Source organism: Thamnophis elegans, chromosome 4, assembly GCF_009769535.1.
Source record: "Thamnophis elegans isolate rThaEle1 chromosome 4, rThaEle1.pri, whole genome shotgun sequence".
Taxonomy (NCBI): domain Eukaryota; kingdom Metazoa; phylum Chordata; class Lepidosauria; order Squamata; family Colubridae; genus Thamnophis; species Thamnophis elegans.
In genome coordinates this window covers 133,565,565-133,585,490 of record NC_045544.1, presented here as the reverse complement: position 1 = coordinate 133,585,490, position 19,926 = coordinate 133,565,565, and the positions used below count along the sequence as shown (strand labels likewise).

Below are 19,926 nucleotides of genomic sequence, written 5' to 3'. Positions count from 1 at the left end.
ACCCTTTAGGGGATTCTCTTCCCAGAGAGACTGGATTAGCAGCCAAATTAGCTGGGTAGAGGCCATCCTATTCGGTTCCACCACAATACCGCGAAGCCCTTATCCGCGGAGACATAAGCGCAAGTGCTAATCCGCTCCGTCCGAATCGCTAAAGCAAATGCGACCTTACCGCGCTGACATAAGGGCGGAGGGCAAATCCGCGCCTTCCGAAGCACTCAGCACCCTAAACCTAACCCTAAACCTAACCCTAAAGCTAACCCTAAACCTAACCCTAAACCTAACCCTAAAGCAAACCCCTAAACCTAATCCTAACCCTTACCTTAATTTAAATCGGCTTTCTGCCGCCGCGCTGTTTTAAAGCGCCCTTCTGTCACCGTGCTGTTGTCGCGGCGGTGATGACGCGCGGTGATGTCGCAGCTTTAGCAACGCGGTTTTATCACCGCTTCTTTGACGAGCACGGTTTTGTCGTGCCATGGTCCTATTCCCCCAGGCTTTTAAAGTAAGATTTAATTCGTATCATTTCAATCGCCACTCATTGGGTGAAAGAAAGTAGTCACCCAGGCAGCTTTCATGCCAAAGGCGAAACTAGAATTCACAATCTCCTAATGATTGGCCCAATGTCTCCCAACCAGCTTTCACGTCTAAGGCAGGACTAGAACTCCCAGTCTCCCAGTTTCTAGTCTGATGCCTTAACCATTACATCAAACTGGCTCTCAATCGGCCACTATTCTCCAGGAAATCAACCCTGTATGACTTTGTGAGTTGGACAAGCTTATATCTTCCCATCACCAATTCTGCAAGATCACTCAGAACACACTCAAGGAAAGAACACTAAAGACAAGGTGACGAAGAGGAAGTTTTAAGAAATATCAGTGCTGAAAATATGGTTTTTACCTCTCCAGGGAGTGAAGAAAGTTGGAGATGCTATTCCGCAGGCTGACATCAGCCACGTGGAGGGCCCCACACACGACCCCCAGGATGGTGTCTGGTCTCTCCGCCTAGATGAAAAACAAGGGGAAAGGCCATTTTCAAAAATTGCTTCTTTATATTTATTAAATTAAGGATGAAGCAGCCCATGGCTTAACCTTTAGTATTGTTCTGAGCTCGGCTTCACCAAATCCCGAAGCAGACTCCTTGTCCTGACAAAACCCCTTTTATTAAGCTAATGTGAATTCCTCTCATTCACATTCAGCAAAGTCCCGGCAAACAGTCTTTCAAGGGTGAATTTACAACCACAGACCTTATCAAGGTTTGGAGAGCTGCCAGGCTGATATCTTCCAAACGCAACGCTGTACAAGAAAGTACTTGGCAAGGAGTCTCTGAGAGTCACAAACAAATCTTCACACTAATTAAACGAACTACTTGTCTCCTGCAAACTCCCCTCCCCTTTCGCTCCCCTTTATTCCTTATGGGAGGGGCCATTCACCGTCCACCTGTGCCTTTACACCCCCCCCCCAACTCGGACATTGTTCCTTAATTGTTCCCTTCTCCTGGCAGCTCTGCACATGTGCACATCGGGGACAGGTTCCAGCTGTTCTTCTGCCCCATTGATCTTGAACTCTGAAGGCAGCTGATAACTGGCATACGGCTCTGGCCCCCTCTCTGCCTCCGACGCAGAGCCCTTATCAGAGTCTTCCCTAGACTCCAGGACTGGCCCAGGTTCCTCCCCAACCTCCTCACTGTCCGAATCTGCCACCAGCTCCGCTGGCTGCTGTCAGGCCACAAGAAATATCACCAATTGTCAACTTTTCAGTTTCCTTTAGAAAACAAGGGACTAAAATGAATGTTTTAAGTCCAATGGAGTAGTTCCTTTAGCCATTCTTAGCTTCCAAGTTCTTTACCATTCTTTTATATTCTGTCAATATCTTTTTCTTAATCTGTTTTAACCAAGTTTTTCACTCCTTTCTTCCTCCTCGTGTGCCTCCTGTTTTATCTGGAGGCCTATTCAATCATCTGGAGAACTTTTTATGTTTCCAATGGCCAAACAGAATTGCCCAAGTGGACCCCTTTAGAGAGTTCACCAGCATGTGATCCAAGGGGGTCCTTGGTGCTGTCTGCGCTTGGTGGTTTTCTTATATAAGTTTTATTACCCAAATAGGTAACATCATCAATGCCTGTGATGTTACCTAGTTGGATAATAAAACATCTGCAAGAAAACCACTAAGGAACCCATGGTTCAACCCCGAACTACAAATATTCTCTTCTGTTGGAACCACATAGAGGCATTAAATGCTTCAGAAAGCATGCAGATGAGAGAAATTTTCAGGAATATTAACCCAGCACTGATGTTGTTACCTAGTTGGATAATGAAACATCTGCAATAAAACCACCAAGCTCAGAGAGCACCAAGGTGTCCACAGTTCCCCTCTTCCTCCTCCTCCTCTTCCTCTCCACAAACCCCACTCCCTTCTAGCACTGATGATGATACCTAGTTGGGTCATGAAACCTCTGCAATAAAACCAAGCTCATAAGAGCACCAAAATGTCCACAGTTCTCCTCCTCCTCCTTCTCTCCACAAACCCCATTCTCTTCTAGCACTGATTGTCAGGCCTGCAATTATATCCCTTTTAGGATCTTTGGCCTGCCACACTCTCTCTTGGTTCATAACGCTGTTTCATTAGTGTAGTAGTTGGGAGGGGGGGAACAGAAAGGAGTAGGATTGTAGAATGTGTTGTTGTCATTCTTTTCTAAAAGACCAAGGTCATCTTTTGTCTCCGCACCTTTGCACCTGACCGGAAGCAGCTGGGTGGAGATGCCAGCGTGGAAGAAGACGATTGGACCATGTGATGGATTTGTGGGTGTGGGGACAAGATCATGAACTTTTAACTGGGTGGAATCCCAGGAAGTTCTTTAGAATTGGGATTCCACAGCACGATGCTAAGATGTCTGGTTTATTAAATTGGAACTTTAAGGATCATTTTGCCTTGGACTCTGATTTAATTCTACATGATACTTGGAACGCTGACATTGATGATGTTACCTAGTTGGGTCATGAAACGTCGGCAAGAAAACCACCAAGCTCAGAGATAACCAAGGACCCCACAGTTCAAACCCTGAGCTAGGAATATTCTCTTCTATCGATAGAATGAGATCTATTTAGCACACGCCAACGGACAGATAATCCGCACTAAAATGCTGCAGTTTTTCTTTTGGGATATATTCCGTCCCTTTCTGTGCCAGAAGACGATTTACCTGCACTTTCTCAGCAATCAGTCGGTCCAGCCAACCAGTGTCAATGCTGTTGTGCTGAAAGCTTTCCGTTTCAAGCAGTTTAATCAAGTACTCCACAGTGGTCCTGAAGTCGCCTCGAATGGACAGCTCCTTTAGAGCAACGACCATATTTCTGAAGATTTAAAAAAAGGCAGTCAGGTCTGAGAATAAACTGGAGAATAGCACTTAGCACTTAAGACTTATATACTGCTTCACAGTGCTTCACAGCGCTCTCTAAGCGGTTTACAGAGTCAACATATATCACCAGACTATCTTTCACTCTTCTTCCATCCTGAAGGCCCCATCCAGTTTCTGGCCCCTGAGAGATCTGTAACAGGGGTGTCAAACTCAAGGCCCGTGGGCCGGATCCGGCCTGCAGGGTGCTTAGATCTGGCCTGTGGGGCCGCCCTGGAAACAGCAAAGGAGCAGCCCATGGTGCCTCTGCCAGCAAAAATGGAGCTCAGGAGGGCATACATACACACATGCACACTTACACACTTACATATATATATATATTCATATTCGTAGATTTTCACGGGTGTAGGTATGCTGGTCTTGTTGTACTAGGGTCTTTTCCCGTGTAAGATTGAGATTGTCTTGGCAACGTTTCGGTGAGGTCTCACTTGCCATCCTCCAGCTGGTGCTTTTGGCTTAAAGTGTGGCCGCAGCTTTAAGCCAGCCTGAGGATGGTGAGTGAGACCTCGCCAAAACACGTGGCACGACAAAACCGCGCTCGACTAAAGCATGCCCGATTAAACCGCGTCGCTGACGTCATCAACAGGGCGACAACAATGAGCGCGGAGAAAGAAGGGTGCTTTAAATAGTGCTTTGAAAGCAAGCCGATTCAAGTTAAGGTAAGGGTTAGGTTTAGGGTTAGATTAAGGGCTAGGGTTAGGTTTAGGGTTAGATTAAGGGCTAGGGTTAGGTTTAGGGTTAGATTAAGGGCTAGGGTTAGGTTTAGGGTTAGGTTAAGGTTAGGATTAGGTTTAGGGTTAGGTTAAGGGTTAGGTTTAGGGTTAGGTTAAGCGTTAGGTTTAGGGTTAGGTTTAGGATTAGGTTTAGGGGGGTTAGGTTTAGGGGTGAATTTTAGGTTTAGCGTTTACAGCGTGCTTCTGTCTCCGCGCTGTTGTCGCCCTGTGATGACGTCAGCTACGCGGTTTCGTCGAGCGCGCTTTAGTCGAACGCGGTTTTGTGGTGGAACCGCCAAAACATACATATACATATACATATATATATGAAAGAACACAATGGAGGTTTAGAACTGAAGGACGATAGTAAAATATGTGTAAACAATATGAAACAATGAAAGTGAAATGTAATAACTATAAGTAGTAATATTTAGTAAGAAATAATATTTAACACTGATAGCAGTGTTCCAATATCTCCAGGGTTGCCACAAAGAAGAGGAGGTCAAGCTATTCTCCAAGACACCTGAGGGTAGAACAAGAAGCAATGGGTGGAAACTAATCAAGGAGAGAAGCAACTTAGGACTGAGGAGAAATTTCCTGACAGTTAGAACAATTAATCAGTGGAACAGAAGTTGCCTCCAGAAGTTGTGAATGCTCCAACACTGGAAGTTTTAAAGAAGATGTTGGATAATTTGTCTGAAGTGGTGTAGGGTTTCTGGCCTGAGCAGGGGGTTGGACTAGAAGACCTCCAAGGTCCCTTCCAACTCTGTTATTTTATGTTATTCTATTATTTTGCTTATTTGTATTGAAATGTATGATACCTAGGTATTACATCATTCACTCATTGATATGTATAAATATAAAATAAAAAACCTGGGGGGGGGAAGAATTTTGATCGTGGGGATGTGATAAAATATAAGTCACTTTTTCAATACCTTTGTAACCCTGAACAGTCACTAAACAGATGGTTATAAGTCAAGGACCACCTGTAAAATATAATTCCACGCAGGCAACTAAACCAAAGGAGATCATACCACCCGATTCTTCTGCGATCAGCAGAGAAATCAAGAGAAGAAGAGGGACGTATGTCTCACTGTTCCTTCTTACTTACGAGATGGCTTCTTCACGGTTTTCTCCCCATGAGAAACAATGGCCGAACTGAGAGTCTGCAAATTCATGAAGGCCTCCTGCAGCTGCCACGCTGAAGTAACCCCAGACGTTCTTATTACTGCGAAAGTTCAGTTCTTGGACTGTTCCGGAACTGGGTTTAAAACCCTGGAATATAAAATGGAACATTATTTTTTTTAAGCACATGCATGCATGCACACACACACACACACACACACACACGGACCCACATCTGGCTGGATTGGAATTATTCATTTTAAAAGTCATCATTTCTAACAGGGCAAGAGGAACATATTCCAGGATTCAATGTTAGTGTTTTTCAACCTCAGCAACTTTAAGATGTGAGGACTTCAACTCCTAGAATTCCTCAGCCAGCAAGTTTAAGATGTGTGGCCTTCAACTCCCAGAATCCCCCAGCCAGAAAGTTTAAGATATGAGGACTTCAACTCCCAGAATTCTTCAGGCAGCAACATTTAAGATGTGGGGACTTCAGCTTCCAGGATTCCTCAACTAGCAACATTTAAGATATGAGGACTTCAACTCCCAGGATTCCTCAGCCAGCAACATTTAAAATGTGTGGATTTCAACTCCCAGAATCCCCCAGCCAGCAAGTTTAAGATGTGAGGACTTCAACTCCCAGGATTCCTCAGCCAGCAACATTTAAGATGTGTGGCCTTCAACTCCCAGAATTCCTCAACCAGCAAGTTTAAGATGTGAGGACTTCAACTCCCAGGATTCCTCAGCCAGCAACATTTAAGATGTGTGGCCTTCAACTCCCAGAATTCCTCAACCAGCAAGTTTAAGATGTGAGGACTTCAACTCCCAGGATTCCTCAGCCAGCAACATTTAAGATGTGAAGACTTCAACTCCCAGGATTCCTCAACCAGCAACATTTAAGATGTGTGGCCTTCAACTCCCAGAATTCCACACATCTTAAAGGAGCTGATATTGAAAACCCCTGATCCATATCTTTATTAATCCTATTTATTGGGTGCATCATAACGTGTACAAACATTGCAGACACAGAGCCAAAGTGGCAGAAATGCAGGAAGGCCCACCTCATCGGGGTTCTCACTGGTGATACGGGCTGCGATCACGTGACCCCGCGGACAAGGCACATGGGCCGAGTTTTCAAAGTCAACAGGGGTGTCCCCCCAGGGGGAAGCTCCATACATGATCCGGATGTCTTTGATCCTGTGGAGAGGAATTCCCATTGCAATCTGGGGAGAAAAAGGGAAATACAGCCCTTGTCATATTCACCGTATTTTTGGAGTATAAGACGCACCTCCCCCACCCCAAAAAGAGAGTGACAATTTGGGTGCGTCTTATACACCGAATGTAGCCCCACCCTTAGGCCTCTGCCTCCCAGCAATTTACCTCCTTGCAGCAAATGGAGAAAATGGGGCTTGCAGAGGCGGCAATAGGCTATGGCAATCCCTGCAGCCTGAAACAGCTGATCATTGGGAGCCCCTTGGTTAAACTGAAAGTGAAAGTGAAAATTTGCCTGCAAGGAGGCAAATTGCTGGGAGGCAGAGGCAGGGGTTTTTTTTCCTAATCAGGCTAAACTGAAACAGGCTGTTGGCTGTTTTCTGCAAGGAGGTAAGTCAGTAACTATAAATGCCTATAGAATGTTCAAAATATTACACTTACTTTTTTATTGTTCTAGACCAGTGGTTCCCAAACTTGGCAACTTTAAGACTTGTGGACTTCAACTCCCAGAATTCTCCAGGCAGCCAAGTTGCCAAGTTTGGGAACCACTGGTCTAGACAACTAATCAAATGAAGAAGCTTTTTTAAAATAAAGGCTTGATCTGAAGTGCTATTGTATCTCCTTTTAAATAGCAGAGAATAATGTATACTTCCAGAAAGCCACATCAATTTTAAAAGCACATGTACAAGTATAGTCTGAAATGTAACACCACAAAGAGTGTATATCTTCTCTACTGTTTGTTGTTTGCTGCAAGGAGGCAAATTGCTGGGAGGCAGAGGCAGATTTTTCTGTCTCTTGTTTTCCTCCCCAAAAGCTACGGTAGATGTGTCTTATACTTCGGAGCATCTTATACTCTGAAAAATACGGTAAGTGCACAACAGAAATATCTTCCACTGACAACACATTAAGTATAAGTGTCCCAGCATCTGTGCTGTCTTCTTGTTTCTACTTAAAAGGATCTATAAGTATTAACTACGACTACGATTAGGGAGTCATCTGAATTTCTATTTTCTCAGCATTATTGATAATCCTCAATTTACGATGACAATTGAACCCAGAATTTGTGTCGTTAAGTGAGTTTTGTCCCATTTTATGGCCCTACTTGAATCAGTTCTAAGTTAGTAATACGGTTCTTAAGTGTGCCTGGCCACTGTCCATAAATATGGGTCAGTTGCCAAGTGTCCAAATTCTGATCACATGAGCATATGAATGCCGCAAGGTTCATTAAATGTGATAAACAGTCACAAGTATTTTTTTCCAATGCTGTTGTAACTTTGAACTATCACTAAATGGAAGTGAATGAAGGGGGAAAAAACTACCTGTATCAACCTCTTCATTTAATGACTCCATAATCCCTTGTTGGGAGTGTGGGGGGGTCTGGGTAACTGAATGGAGCCGAATGTTTACTGGCCGGATGCCCTTCCTGTCGCCAATGCACAGTTTTATTCAGCAGATATATTCTCATTGTGCCCAGAGAGAGAAATATCTGCCTCTACCTAGGATCGAACTCACAGCCTCTTGATTGTGAGGTGAGAGGTGAGAGGTCTCTACCTTCATGCCACCGCACCACTCAAAACTTCAAATATGCCGATGCGGCTACTTTGATAGTTTTTAACAAAGAAGACTTAAGGAAATTCTTATTGATGGTAAAAGAAGAGAATGGCAAAGGTCACAGTATCTTCTGCTCAATAAATATATATATATATATATATATATTTATATATATATTTATAGCTCTCATCAGCTAGCCATCAGCTAGAGCTAAATAGCTTGAAATAGATCTATACTAGTCTCCCTTTATTTATTTATCAGCACAAATAAAAAAAACACAAATATAACAAAGGCAACAGTAAAAATATTGGGTTTCTGTCGTGATGGACTCTTGTGACGAGCTGAATGACAGATGATGGAAGCAGTTAGCTTCCTCCCATAATTGGGGCTTACCAGGGGTTGTAAAAATCTAATAGATACCTTTCACCCTGGCTTCGCTGATAACGGATAAGAGCCTGTGGCCTAATGGCTAAGATCTCTGCCTAGTGTGCCTAGTATGTAATATAGCCCAGGTTCAAATCCCAGTAAGGGTATGGCTAGCTGATGAGAGCTAAATAGCTTGAAATAGATCTATACTAGTCTCCCTTTATTTATTTAACAGCACAAATAATATATATATATATATATGATTTTCCCAAAAGGCAATGCTTCAATGGTATGGTTATTTATCGGTATAACTGCACACTGCCATGAATCTTTATTGATTTGGTGGTGTGCAACTAGAATAAATCATAATAATGTTCTATATTTGTTCATAATACTCTGGTTATCAGTAAACTATTATGGGTATAGAATATAAATAAATGCATGAACGAATATCAAAGAGGAAAAAAACTACTTTTTAAATACATATCACAGGTTTACTGTCCTTTTTGTACAGTTTTTATTAAGAAATCTACATAAGGGTTGCAAATGTAAAAAAAATAAAGGAAGGAAGGAAGGAAGGAAGGAAAGGTAGGGAAGGTAGGGAAGGAAGGAGACAGAAGAGAAGGAAGGGAAGGGAAAAGAAAAGAAAGGAAAGGAAAAGGAAAAGGGAAAGGACAAAGTAAAAGAAAAATAGTTAAAGAACTAATAGTAACTTCTGATTTTTTTTTCAACAGTTACAAACAACCTCAATATCATTTCTCCCTCTTGGTATTACAAAAATCCCTCCAATCTCTTATTTACTCCTTTTTCAAGCATCAAACCATAAATCTTCACTTCACTGTTTTTTTCCCTATTTCCAGCAAAAAGTCCATAAACGGTTTCCAGGCTTTTATTTAAAAAAAAAAAAGTACAAGCGCTGCATTTTCCGAAGGACCTCAGAAACTCTCTGCAAAGTCAAGTTTGCCTTCATTACACACAGATGGAAACACCGAGTACCGAAATGTTCCCTTCCTCTGAAAACACACCCTCCCGTTTCATAACAACCAGTGAGAGGTTTTCCCTTAACGCAACACTTCACTTTCCAAAGCCAGGATTTTTCCATTGCCTTATCAGCACTCTGATCGTGTTCCAAGTCCAGAACAATTCACTTCTTGCAACATTTGGAACACCCCTCAAAAAAAATAAAACCTCTTCCCGCCTGCTCAAGATTTTGGAAGAACTGGATATTCCAGCTGAACCGAAGTCTGCAGATTAGCCCATGCTTTGCAAGTAGCTTCACCCTTCCCACCAGTTCTTCTCGACTTACTTGGAGTTGAGCGGAAGGCAGGTTGACGTCAGCCACCATTTCTGTACAAGGATGCTCGACCTGCAGCCGAGGGTTTAGCTCCAGAAAGTAAAAACTCCCATCCTGGCTGTAAAGATACTCCACCGTCCCGGCACTGACGTAGCCCACCATCTTGGCGAGTTTGACCGCGCACTGAAAAAGAGAGAAAGGACTACTTTCAAAAGACATATTTGGAACCAAAGACAACTTCATGAGATCATTTGCTTGGGGTAGTTCCTGAGTTCAAGAGAATGGGAGCCCATTGGACTCAAATCTGGTGAGGACTATGGGACAACGGAACTCACCGCCACTTAGAATTACCATTCTGCTTTGTAAAAGCCATCTTGCTCCTATCAACTTTTAAAGCATGAGGGCCATTTCAGTGGTTTACAGATTAACAGAGTTGGAAGGGACTTTCTTTTTTTAAAAAAAGTTTTTTTTGTTCTCTATATACCATTATAGGTATACCTTCACATAGTTATTATTCTTTTTTACATTCGTCGTTCTTATACATTTGTCATTCCACTTACAGGGTTATAACATACCGTTTGGGTTGCTTTGTTTACCATCCCTCGCCTGTTTTGACACCACCTTCTTTTCTCTTTCTTTCTTTCCTCCCTGCTCTACTTTCTTCCTTTTTCTCTCCTTTCCCTTCCTTCTTCCCTTGCCTCTCCCCTACTCCTCTCTTCCTCTTCCCCTGGAGTTGGAAGGGACCTTGTAAGTCATCTAGTCCAACCCCCTGCCCAAGCAGGAGACCCTTTCTGACAAATGGCAGTCCAATCTCTTCTTAATATCCTCCAGTGATGAAGTTCCCACAAGCTCCGCAGGGAAGCATTGATTGATTGTTCTCACTGTCAGAAACTTTCTCCTTATTTTTAGGTTGAATCTCTCCTTGACTAGTTTCCATCCATTATTCCTTGTCTGGCCTTCGGGTGCTTTGGGAAATAGCTTGACTCCATCCTCTTTGTGGCTGCCCAAAAATATTGGAAGACTGCTATCATGTCTCCCCAGGTCCTTCTCTTCACTGGATTCGTCATGCCCAGTTCCTGCAACCGTTCTTCATAGGTAGGTAGCATTAGCAGCACATTGGCAAACCTATCTTAGCTCAGAAGCTAAGCAACATCAGGCCTGGTTAATAGAAGGATGGGAGACCACCCAGAAATCTCTAAGCAATAAACTAGAGTTAGAATTTGAAAACACACCCAAAAGGCAACAATGAGAAACTATTTCCGTATGATTAATGAGAAAACTATATGGATGTATCCATGAAATCCATATTCAACTCAAAGGATTTAATTAGCAATAGCACTTAGACTTATATACCGCTTCATAGTATTTTTACCAACTTCTCTAAGCAGAGAAGGCAAAGTCATTTCAAAGGAGGTTTTATGGTCACAGACCTTATCTGGCTTGGAGAGCCACCGGGCCAATACCTGCAGAACTTGGCAAGGAGTCTCGGAGAGTCACGAACCAAGTAAGCGAACTGTCTCCTGCAAACTCCACTCCCCTTTCGCTCCTCTTTTATTTCCTCTGGGAGGGGCCATTCATCATCCATCTGTGGTCTTTCTCTCTGCCCATGCGCATATTGGGAACAGGCTCCAGCTGTTCGTCTGTCTCACTGATGTCTGACTCGGGAAGGCAGCTGATAGCTGGCATACGGCACTGGCCTCCTCTCTGCCTCGGACACAGAGCCCTCCTCAGAGCCTTCCCCAGACTCCAGGACTGGCCCATCTTCCTCCCCAACCTCCTCACCGTCCGAATCTGCTGCCAGCTCTGCTGGCCACTGGCAGGCCACAAGACCACCAAGGTTGAGAAATGCTGTTCTAAGTTGAATATGAATTGTTTGTTCATGCACAAACTTCTCTAAGTATCCACAACACCAACTTCATAAAATTAGGGAGCTAATCAGATCCATCCCGGACTGAAGATTAGTTGTGTTCTTCACACACATTTATTCAGGTTACTGAGTTAATCCGTTTTTGGAGCAATGTTCTGAACCTTAAATGAACCAGAGGTTTAACCTACATAACCGACTACATTACTCCCACTGACAAAACCAAAGTAAAATAAATACAGAACCAGCTCGGCATGTTGTATGAAGGCCTCTGCCAAATATTTCACTGACCTAGTTAAAAGTGCTGGGTGAGTGCAGTATTGTGAGTTTCTGAAAATCCTCTTTTTTTTCTTCCAATTGTATTTGAAAGATGCTCAACTGAGCATAAAAATAGACAATTATGGTGTACGTTGGCACACAACTCACATACACAACTCTCCAAGTTTCATTTATACAACACAGGTAGTCCTCGCTTTACGGCCACAATTGAGCCCAAAATTTCTGTTCCTAAGCGAGACAGTTGTTAAGCAAGTTGTGCCCCATTTTACGACCTTTCTTCCCACCACTGTTAAGTGAAGCAGTGCAGTTAAGTTAATAAGATGGTTGTTAAGTGAATCTGGCGTCCCCATTGAGTTGGCTTGTCAGAAGGCCGCAAAACGGGATCACACGGCCCCAGGACATTGCAACTGTCATAAGTAGGAATCAGTTGCCAAGTATCTGAATTTTGCTCATGTGACCATGGGAAAAATGCTGCAGTGGTCATAAGTATGAAAAATGGTCATGTTACTTTTTTCAGTTCCATTTTAATTTTGAATGGTAACTAAATAGGAGTAGGAGTGGAATGGGATGGGATGGAATAGAATAGAATAGAATAGGGAATGGAATGGAATAGAACAGAACAGGGAATAGAATGGAATGGAATGGAATAGAACGGAATGGAATAGAATAGAACAGAACAGGGAATGGAATAGAATGGAATGCAATAGAATAGAACAGAACAGGGAATGGAATAGAACAGAACAAGGAATGGAATGGAATGGAACAGAACGGAATAGAATAGAACAGAACAGGGAATGGAATCGAATGGAATGGAATAGAATAGAACAGGGAATGGAATGGAATAGAACAGAACGGAATAGAATAGAACAGGGAATGGAATAGAATAGAACGGAATAGAATAGAACAGGGAATGGAATAGAATAGAACGGAATAGAATAGAACAGGGAATGGAATAGAATAGAACGGAATAGAATAGAACAGGGAATGGAATGGAATAGAACAGAACAGGGAATGGAATGGAATGGAATAGAACAGAATGGAATGGAATAGAATAGAACGGAATGGAATAGAATAGAATAGAACAGGGAATGGAATAGAACAGAAGAGGGAATGGAATGGAATGGAATAGAATAGAACAGAACAGGGAATGGAATGGAATAGAACGGGGAATAGAATAGAACAGAACAGGGAATTGGAATTGGAATTTATTGCATTTATATGCCGCCCTTTTCCCCGAAGGGGACTCAGGGCGGCTCACAATCCAAGTCAGGGAAGGGGGTACAGACAAGGGATAAAAAAAACGGACATAACAATACACAATTTAAAAGCACACAACAACCATACCATTCGAGGGGGAGGGGCAAAAGCTCTTTAGCCCCAGGCCTGTCGGAACAGCCAGGTTTTAAGGGCTTTGCGGAAGGCCTGGAGGGTGGTGAGGGTTCGAATCTCCACAGGGAGCTCGTTCCAGAGGGTCGGAGCAGCCACAGAGAAGGCTCTCCTCCGGGTAGTCGCCAGTCGGCATTGGCCGGCGGATGGAATTCGGAGGAGGCCTAATCTGTGGGATCTGATCAGTCTATTGGAGGTAATTGGCAGCAGGCGGTCTCTTAAGTACCCAGGTCCAATACCATGAAGGGCTTTATAAGTGACGACTAGCTCCTTGAAGCGTATCTGAAAACCAATAGGCAGCCAGTGCAGCTCGCGGAGGATAGGTGTTACGTGGGCGAACCGAGGTGCACCCACAATCGCTCGCGCGGCTGCATTCTGGACAAGCTGAAGTCTCCGAATGCTCTTCAAGGGCTGCCCCATGTAGAGCACGTTGCAGTAGTCCAGTCTAGAGGTCACAAGGGCATGGAATGGAATGGAATAGAACAGGGAATAGAATAGAATAGAGTAGAATGGAATGGAATGGAATAGAATAGAACAGAATAGCTATGGTCATCTCATAGCCACTGCTGTGTTGCAATATTTTCGGGGAGGGCTTATTTTAGCACATGCACTCAAAAGCCCGATGGGCTTATTATCCAGGAAAGTTTTATGTTGGGGGAAACAGGGTATAAGAGATAAATCATGATCACAGCCATCATAAAAATATATCACAATCAACATAAACAAACTATAACTGTAAGTCGAGGACTACCTGTAGCAACAACGGCCACTTAATTCTGACTCTTCCACCACCAATGTGAGGAGTGGGCTACAGTTTTCTGTTCTCAAAGGCAGAATCCCCACCTACCTGTTCCATATGTTCAAAGACATCCAACGTTGCAATAGATGCTGGCGCTTCCTCAATAATCTTCTGATGCCGGCGCTGCACGGAACAGTCTCGGCCGAAGAGGGAGATGGCATTGCCATATTGGTCAGCAAGGATCTGGACCTCAAGGTGGCGGGATTGCTTAGCCAGTCGCATCACAAAAATCGGCGAGCCGGGCACCTCGGCTTGTACCTAAGAGTCACACATAAGCAGGCAGTGACCAAGCAATTGGGTTGTTAGCAGAGTAATACAGTATATTTGCCATGTTCAAAAGCCATTCAGAAAAAGGCCCAAAGGTGCTTTTTCAAACGACAACTGGACTTTCTTTGTTTTTCCTTGAAGTTGTTTCCCTTCACATCTAAGAAGCTTCTTCAGTTCTGTCTGAATAGTGGAGGATGGAAGCATTTATATTCCTTGCAGTCCTCTGGTCGTTAGCACTCCTCCTGAGAGTTGTGGAGACCACTTGGAGGTTTATTTGGGCTCTCAGAGTCATCTGAATAGGGCAAACGGGTGTGGAGCCTTCTTGGAACTGCTGAAAGGACTGTGTTATAAACAGGAGATAGGTGGTGTCGTATCCCATCCCCTCTGTTGAGAGGGAGGCTGTTCAATTTTAACATAGATAGCCTCTTTGGCTGCTCTTCCAAACCAGCGGTCCTCTCTGCCTAGAATGTGAACTTTGCTGTCTTCAAAAGGATGGCATTTGTCTTTCAAGTGCAGGTGGACTTCTGAATCTTGCCCTGAAGGGTTGTTCGCCTATGTTATGCCATACGTTTGTGAAATGACTGTTTTGTTTCCCCAATGTACAGAACCGCACGTCTCACCGCATTGTACTGCATATATCACATAGCTCAATTTGTGTCTAGGTGTTTTATCCTTTTTTTAAAAAATATACTTTTTTTTATTTTCCATTTTCATAACATATAATCACATGTATACTATTACATAGCCAATATCCTATTGTATTAAGTAGTAATTACATCAGTTCCTCTTGTCATCAATGCCCAGAAAGATAAAAACCCATTATTGGCTCTTCTGCTCTCCATACATCTCTTTCTTCTACCTCTCTCCTACCTCCTTTCTTCCCTCCATCATCCTTTTCTACTCTACTTCCCCTTCCTTTCTCCTTCTCCTCTCTCTTCATTCCACTCCTCCTTATCCTCCTCATCTTCCCCCCTTACCCTCTCTCCTATCCCTCTCTTCCCATCTTTCTTCTCTCCTCTGTTTCCCACTCTTCCTCTCATTGGTGTATTTCCACTTCTGAGCAAACTCAATTCTATGTTGATGGTATTTATGCTTCCATATCAATATACTTAACATATCTTAGTTTTAAAGAAAAAAATAAGAGAAGACAGTATACATGTGCAATCATATTACATTAAAATCTAACACCCCTCGTCAAGCCTAATATTCATCCCTCCCTTCCACTCTCCCCCCCAACCCCCCCCCCCAGCCTTCCCTCCCCCGACTTCCCAGAACCCATACACAGTATAAATCTTTAACAAAAACAGTCTAAAATATATTGGAAAAAAGAATAGAAAATTGATAACATCTTTACATTGAACGTAGCTCCTCCTTGCTAGGCTAACTTTAAACAATTTATATCATTCCTGATCTTAATCATAAGCTATCTGGAATTTCTTAGTCCCATATTTATTTTGTATATAATCGATCCATTTTTTCCAGTCTCGTTTATATCTCTCGTTTGAGTGGTCCTTGAGTGGTGTTTTATCCTTGAGGTATCCTTGGCAGGACCCAGATAAGCCTCCAAATGGCCTCAACACTAATCTTCCTTCCATTCTCCACCGTTCATTCAGAAGTGAAGAAGCTTCTTGGGTGAGAAGTGAAACGTCTTCAAGGAAAAACAAAGATAGTCCAGTTGCTTTTTGAAAAAAAACACCTTTGGGGCAACCATGACCTGGATGACTGAGAATCTCCATAGACATTAAGAAAAAGCTTCCCCCCCCCCCCTCCCAGATCATTCATTCACTCAGTGTAGTGGGAGGAAGGAATGTCCTTGAGGGACAGAAAGAAAAGATTATCCAGAAAATGATCAGATAAAAGAAACTTGAGTCTGGAACAGAATGTAACCCAAGAAAGCCTCTAAAAGATTAAGTGGGGGAGAGGAAGCACATTCTGAGTTGCAAGATTAAAGTCAGCCATTCATGGGAGAGCAGACGAGAAACCAAAGACCAATATTACTTTTATTATAAAAGTACAGTAATAGAACCCTGCAAATCTTCATTGTGCTTTCTCTCTCCTTATCTTTATTTTCATGAGAACTAGGGAGGGTTCCCAGAATTCCCCACACTTTCACAATTACCCAGCTAGTACACCTACAGATATATGGACCTCAACTCCCAGAATTCCCTGCTAGCATGCTTTAAACTGTGTGGACTTCAATTCCCAGAATTCCCCAGCCAGGATATTTTAAGATGTGGAGATGTCAGCTCCTAGAATTCCACAGCTGGCATGCTTTAAGGAGCGTGGACTTTATCTCATAGAATTCCCCAGCCAGCATGATGGCTAGGGAATTCTGGGACTTCCACGCATCTTAAAATAGCCAAGATTGAGAAGCACTGGGCTAGGAGCTGACAATAGCTAGTAGATCAGGGGTGGGGACTTATAGCTCTTTTGTGACTTGTGGACTTCAATTCCCAGAATTCCCCAGTCAGCATGATAGCTGGGGAATTCTGGGAATTCCACACATCATTAGACTAGGAGCCGACAATACCAAGTAGATTGGGGTGGAATAGTACCACCCTTTTATGACTTGTGGACTTCCTCCCAGAATTCCCTAGACAGCATGATATCTTGGGAATTCTGGGACTTCCACTTATCTTGAAACAGCCAAGATTGAGAAGCGTTGGGCTAGGAGCTGACAATACCTAGTATATTAGTGGGTGGGGACCTATGGCCCTTTGTGGACTTCAACTCCCAGAATTCCCCAGTCAGCATGACGGCTGGCTCACAAATTCTAGGAGTTGAAGTCCACAAGTCATAAAGGGCCGACTGTTCCCCACCACTGTAATACAGCCATTGGGCTTCATACTGACTTTTTCGACCAAGCAATCATTTCTAAGCTGAAGATTCTAAGATTTGGAATTTCGAAACATTTCGCCAGACCATAGAACAGGTATGGCTAACCTTTTTCTCCTCACGTGTCAAAAGCGTGCATGCGTGTGCAACAGCGGGCATCTGCATGCCTACGCCCATAATGCAATGTGCCCCTCCTCCCTGCGCATGTGCACCTGATTCCCCTGCGCTTCCCCCATCTCCTGCGCATGTGCACGACAGTGAACCCCCCCCCATGCCCCATTTTGGACCTAGCAGGCTTCCCTGAAGCCTCCCGGGACCAAAAATGGGGCGCAGGAGTAGCACCGCTTCCTCCGCATATCAATACACAACTTTCCCGTCCCCCCACGCATGCACACATGACCTCCCACACCCCACCCATGTGCGCGGATCTCCCGAATGCGCAGCAGACACGAAAATCAGCTGGCCAGCGGGAGGCATGCACATATGAGCTGATCTGGGCAACGGCTCCCATGCCCGCAGAGAGGCTTCCATGTGCCACCTGTGGCATGCATGCCATAGGTTCGCCATCACATCCTTCGAAGAAACATACCTGTCTAAAAAGGTTGGGAAAATCATCGGCATTGTTTACTTTCCGGATTCCTTTCCCTCCTCCTCCTTCAGAGGCTTTAACCATGATGGGATAACCAATCGCTTCGGCAACCTGAACACAAAATAAGCCACAAATGAATGAGATTTATTACAGGTAGATGCCAATTGTCAGAACAGCTGGAGCCTGTTCCCAATGTGCCCATGCGCTGAGCTGCCAGGAGAAGGGAGCAACTAAGGAACAAGGGCTGACACGGGAGTAAAGGCACAGGTGGATGGTGAATGGCCCCTCCCATAGGGAATAAAAGAGGAGCGAAAGGGGAGGGGAGTTTGCAGGAGACAATTAATTCAATTCATTAGGGTGAAGATCTGTTCCTGACTTCTTGCCAAGTATTGTCTGCTACAGAGTGGCGTTTTGAAGATATCAGCCTGGCAACTCTCCAAGCCTGATAAAGGTCTGTAGTTGTGAAATCTCTTGAAAGACTGTTGGCCGGGTCTTTGCTGGAGAGGAATTCCCTTTAACTGAAATAAAAGGGGTTTTATTGGGACGAGGAGTCGGCTTCGTGGTTTTGGGAAGACTAGGTCAGAACAGCTCCATAGCTTGAGACACAAAAGTAAGATGCTGCATTCACGGCTGAAAGTTCAGCTCTATGGAATCAGATAGTTCGGCAGCCATGCTTACCCGCAACCCATGATCCACATCCGTCACACAGCCCTTCTCGTATAGTTCCTGGGGTACGTTCAAGATCCGCTTTTGAAAGTCGCTTTCTTGCCAATCTACCTGGAGACCTGAAACCCAGAAGGTTTGTGATGATCCACACTCATGCGTATTCTAAATTTAATTTATTTCCCATTGAACTCAAAGGAACATTAGAGGGGGTTCTTGGTGCCCTCTGAGCTTGCTTGTTTTCTTGCAGACGTTTCATTACCCAAACTAGGTTAGATCATCAGTGCTAGTGAGGTGTGGGGTTTGCTCTCAGTTTACATTCTACTAGCTGATAACCCGGCATTGCCTGGGTATTTATAGATATTGAAGCATTGGTCTTACAAGGAGCCATTGAGAGGGGCCTTTCTTCCCCCTACCCCCATGCCCATCATCCCTGCCCTCTCCCTTCCCCCTCCCATGCGCTCCTCTTTCCCGCCCTGTCTACGATCCTGGCACTTTGCCCCAAATCCATCAGGCACTTCCCCATTTGTCCACTGGAGGGCAAACTGGCTTTCCAGAGGAAACTGTGAAAGAACTGACATCACAAACAATTACCACTCCAGGTTGCCGCACTCGCTCTCTTTAATGACCCGGACTCTCCCTTCTCCCTCCCACGACATCACAACAATTGCCGCTCTAGGATGCCGCACTCGCTCTCCTAAACGGGCCAGGCATTCCAGAGTTATGATGGAACACACACACACATAGACACACCCCAGGGATGTCTGTCTATCTCTCTGTCTGTCGATCTATGTGTGTGTGTGTGTGTGTGTGTGTGTGTATATATATATGTGTGTGTGTGTGTGTGTGTGTGTGTGTATGTATGTATGTATATATATGTCTCTTTTGACAGAGAATGGAAGTAGTGAACTTCCTCCCATATTTGGGCATACCAGGGGTTGTGACTTTAAATATATACCTTTCTCCCTGGCTCAGCTGATAACGGAGGACAGCCTGTGGCTTAGTGGTTAATACATCTGCCTAATATGTAATACAGCCCAGGTTCGAATCCCAGTAAGGGTATGGCTAGCTGATGCGAGCTAAATAGCTTGAAATAGATCTATACTAGTCTCCCTTTATTTATTTATCAGCACAAATACTACATACATACATACATACATACATACATACATACATATATAATAGAATGAATATAATGTAATGTAATTAATATATAATGTAATGTAATCTAATAATATATAATATAATACAATATCACATTATATAATTAATCTAATCTAATATTATAATCTAATATAATATAGTATAATATAATTAATCTAATCTAATATTATAATCTAATCTAATAATATAATGTAATGTAATGTAATGTAATATAATAATATAATATAATATAATATAATATAATATAATATAATATAATATAATATAATATAATATAATATAATATAATATAATATAATATAATATAATATACAGGGCGGGGCATAACCTTTTCCTAGGGGGTCACAGCAAGATCGACAGCAGTTTACAACTTCCGCGACACCTCATTTTAAAGCCCATAAAAAACTGAATTGA

General features: G+C 43.4%; 1 protein-coding gene across 4 annotated transcripts in view; it reads right to left on the bottom strand.

The window, feature by feature from the left end:
* Positions 1-19,926, bottom strand: part of ACACA (acetyl-CoA carboxylase alpha) — a 308,466-nt gene that overhangs the window by 215,926 nt on the left and 72,614 nt on the right. For all 4 annotated transcript variants that reach the window (XM_032214921.1, XM_032214922.1, XM_032214923.1 and 1 more), the window contains 8 exons: positions 18,364-18,470; positions 17,686-17,796; positions 14,043-14,252; positions 9,679-9,849; positions 6,305-6,466; positions 5,230-5,393; positions 3,193-3,343; positions 895-998 (listed from right to left, as the gene is read on the bottom strand). In XM_032214921.1, coding sequence (XP_032070812.1) covers positions 895-998; positions 3,193-3,343; positions 5,230-5,393; positions 6,305-6,466; positions 9,679-9,849; positions 14,043-14,252; positions 17,686-17,796; positions 18,364-18,470 — 1,180 coding nt within the window. The remainder of the gene's footprint in view (positions 1-894; positions 999-3,192; positions 3,344-5,229; positions 5,394-6,304; positions 6,467-9,678; positions 9,850-14,042; positions 14,253-17,685; positions 17,797-18,363; positions 18,471-19,926) is intronic.